At 42.7% G+C, this 3,255-nt stretch overlaps 1 protein-coding gene across 1 annotated transcript in view; it reads left to right on the plus strand.

Annotated features, from left to right (window-relative positions):
* Positions 1-579: 579 nt before the first annotated feature.
* The window catches only part of TMEM18 (transmembrane protein 18), a 7,016-nt gene continuing 4,340 nt past the window's right edge, over positions 580-3,255 (plus strand). The window contains exons 1-3 of the mRNA XM_009999252.1: positions 580-670; positions 1,193-1,358; positions 2,901-3,132. Coding sequence (XP_009997554.1) covers positions 580-670; positions 1,193-1,358; positions 2,901-3,132 — 489 coding nt within the window. The remainder of the gene's footprint in view (positions 671-1,192; positions 1,359-2,900; positions 3,133-3,255) is intronic.

The raw sequence follows: 3,255 nt of genomic DNA on the forward strand, positions 1-3,255 counted from the left end.
GAAGGGCATGCCCTCAAGCAGCAAATACAATGGTGACATGAAGTTATGGAATCAAATTAAACCCTGGGCAACCTGTTCCAGTGACTCACCACCCTCACGCTGAAGTATTTCCTCCTAATGTCTAACCTAAATCTCCCCTCCAATTTTGATCCAGTACCTCTTGTCCTCTCACTCAAAGCCCTTGAAAAAAGTCCCTAAAAAAAAAAAAAAAAAGTCCTTCTTGTAGGCCCCCTTCAGATACTGGAAGGCAGCTATGAGGTCCCCCCAGAGCCTTCTCCTCTTCTCTCTGATTACTATTACTATTTTCCAAGTATATCATAACCAATAAAAGCTGGTACTATAAAAAATAAAGAGATGACAGCAGCTAAAAAAAAAAAGCACACAAAAGTAATTATTCAATCATGGAAAGGACAGGGAAGGTGAAGTATTTTAGTGTAATGTATTAGAATGAATACCAGTCCCAGGCTCACTTCAGTTGTATTACATGCAAATTCAACACAGCCTTTGAGAACAACCACGAAAATAAGGACTATCTTCAGAGCATATAAAAATGATGGTCTGTAAGTGACCACGGTAATAATGACTATCCAGATTTCTCGTTCAGGCACAGTCTGCTTTCATACTGAAACTGGTTATGCTTCTCGAATGCCCAAAAAGACTATGCAAGACAGTCAGTGCAATAGACTCCTTTACTTCAACAGGAGCAATCTGAGAGACAGGCAGGAAATGCAGAGATGAGCAGCCCCTGTCCCCAGGGCAGAACTCAGCAGTGGGATCTTTGCAAAACACTTACCTCTGCCTTGACTAAAGCTCTGGGAGGGCTGCCCCATTCACTAGCTTGCTCATCTTCTTACAGCTTTTTCTCTCCCAAGGGGAGACACAGAAGATACCCATTAATCCTTCCTTTTGTCTCCCAGCTACCTGGCTATGTGTCACTTAAGAGAACCTCAGCCCTGCTCATGTATCTGAGGTGGCAAACAGCAGGGTCCAGTGAACTGCCAGACACATCTTCATGATTACATCAGCATACAAAGGAAGAGATGGCAATAATGTGGAAAGGGCAGAGAACAGCTTGGAAAAAGCAAGGGAAAATTTAAAGGGGAGCTCTGGTACCACCCCTCTGGTACCTTAGCTCCCATTCACAGTGAGAAAACCAGATCATACTTACCGGGGATCTGCACATCTTATGCAGATGACTTAGATCATGCCCTCAGAACCAACCCTTCACAAAGTGTCCCACAGTTGGCAGGAGCAGCAGCAGGAGGCAGCAGTTCACCCACCACAGACATAAAGATTTTCACTAATACTGCCCAGATCCAGCTGATGAGATTAATCCCATATGAAACAGAGAATAAAAGGTACATGGATTTTGCAGTAAGGAAAGAAATTACACAGGAATCTGAATCTTACAACCAAAAACTGAGACTGCATTTTAGAAACTATTTGAGTTGCTTATAATAGCAATAATAGAAATATTTATATATTGTAATTGGTACTGCATTTCTGTTTGTTAGTGTATTTTTAGAATTTGCATCTGAATGGAGTATACTGGCTCTGTGAAGAAGGTGTAAAAGGAAAAATATGCAGCTTTTTTTCCGACGAAAGAACAATGTACCTGTTAACTTTTAAGTATCTGCTGTTTCACATTTCATTCTCCATGGAAGATAACCTATACCACACTAAAGATCAGGTAATACGTATCTGCTACCACCTGCTGACTAACAGCAGCATTATTGACTTTATTATAGTCAATCTCAAAGAAGCAACTCTATTTCCCCGTAAGAAAGTTTCTACTGCTGCTGACAGTAAAAGCTACATTATTTTTTCAAAACAGTACATCGTAGTCATAATAAACCAATAATTTCCTATCCACCTAGCTTGTCAGCATCACAGATTCACCACCAACCAGCATATTACATTCATCTGCTGTACCCCTCATTCAATAAAGCCCTTCAATTATTGCCGATGGTTACTGTAATCAATTACTGAGCAGTTATAAGAAACTGATTCCTCATTTGCAAAAATCCCAAACATTTGATTTGTTACATTAACCCTAAGACCTTCCAAGTGACGAGTCAGTTTCTTTCATTCTTATTTCCAAATAAAAGATATGGAATTAAAACTTCTTCCACCCACCCCATTTTAAAAAAAGAATGGTAGTAGAAATTACACCTTTGCATTGACCTACTTAATTTCACAATGTTTTAAGTAAAATCCTCTGTTGGCTTCCAGATATTATTGTTGTTGAGAAAAAGACTACCAAAAAACCTAAAGCAAAACAGAGAAACACCCTCACATCCTCAGTTTCAGGGATCTCACACTAAATTGCAGAAGTGTGACAGTAGGAGAGTAGTTGACAGTGACGGCCTGTATTTGCCTGTATGGCAGAGGACACCAAAAAAAGTATGTGTAGTGTTTACTTACGCCTGCACTTCCAAGTTCTTTGAAATTAACAAAACAAAACAAAAAAAATCCCAAAAAACCCAGCACAAAAACCAAACCAAAACAAGCACAAACAAAATCATTAAAGAAGAACGTGGAGCTGTACGATGACAGCACAGCTTGCTTGACAGCTAATCCTACTAAGATTCATTAGGTCTCTTGGTTTAGTTGATGAATCTGATCTTGAAATCTCTACAGAAGAGTGATAAGGCTGTAAGAGTGGTCAGTTCTTCCAGACTTACAGACATTCAGTGAAAGGAGTTATAAATGAGAGGCTGCACCTTTTTAATGTCTGATTCACTTTCCTTTGTACAGTAATGAATTCTCTTAAGAAAAAATCTTTACAGAATGAGTTATTTTTTACTTAAGTTTCCTCCTTGGAGTGGTCAGCTGCAGGTAGGTATCCGTCAGAAATTTCCAGCTGGGCTTAAAACTCCCATTTTCCATCTCTGGAGCAGGTGGAGCTGGAAACTGAGCGTGTCAGAGACCCAAGAACTCGGCTCCATTGCTGGGCCCCTCGACAGGCCCTTCAGGCCCCGACAGCAGCCTGGCTCCACCGCGCAGACCTCGGCAGAAAGTGCCCTCCCGTTAACTGCCTCACTTCAGAATCAAACGCTACAACCACACCCAGGGGCACCGCGCCTCCATGAAAAGGCAGGGCTGTTGTTCGGGAACGCACTCTCAGCCGCAGTTGGCGCCACCGGCGGGGCCACCTGGCGCTGCTCTCAGCAGGGGCGGCGGGGCCCCTCTCTGGGGGGCTGAGGTCGGCACCGGCACCGCCCCACAGGGAAACCCCCCCGGGCACCGCCCCCC

This window comes from Chaetura pelagica, unplaced genomic scaffold, assembly GCF_000747805.2.
Source record: "Chaetura pelagica isolate M959 unplaced genomic scaffold, ChaPel_1.0 scaffold90, whole genome shotgun sequence".
Classification (NCBI taxonomy): domain Eukaryota; kingdom Metazoa; phylum Chordata; class Aves; order Apodiformes; family Apodidae; genus Chaetura; species Chaetura pelagica.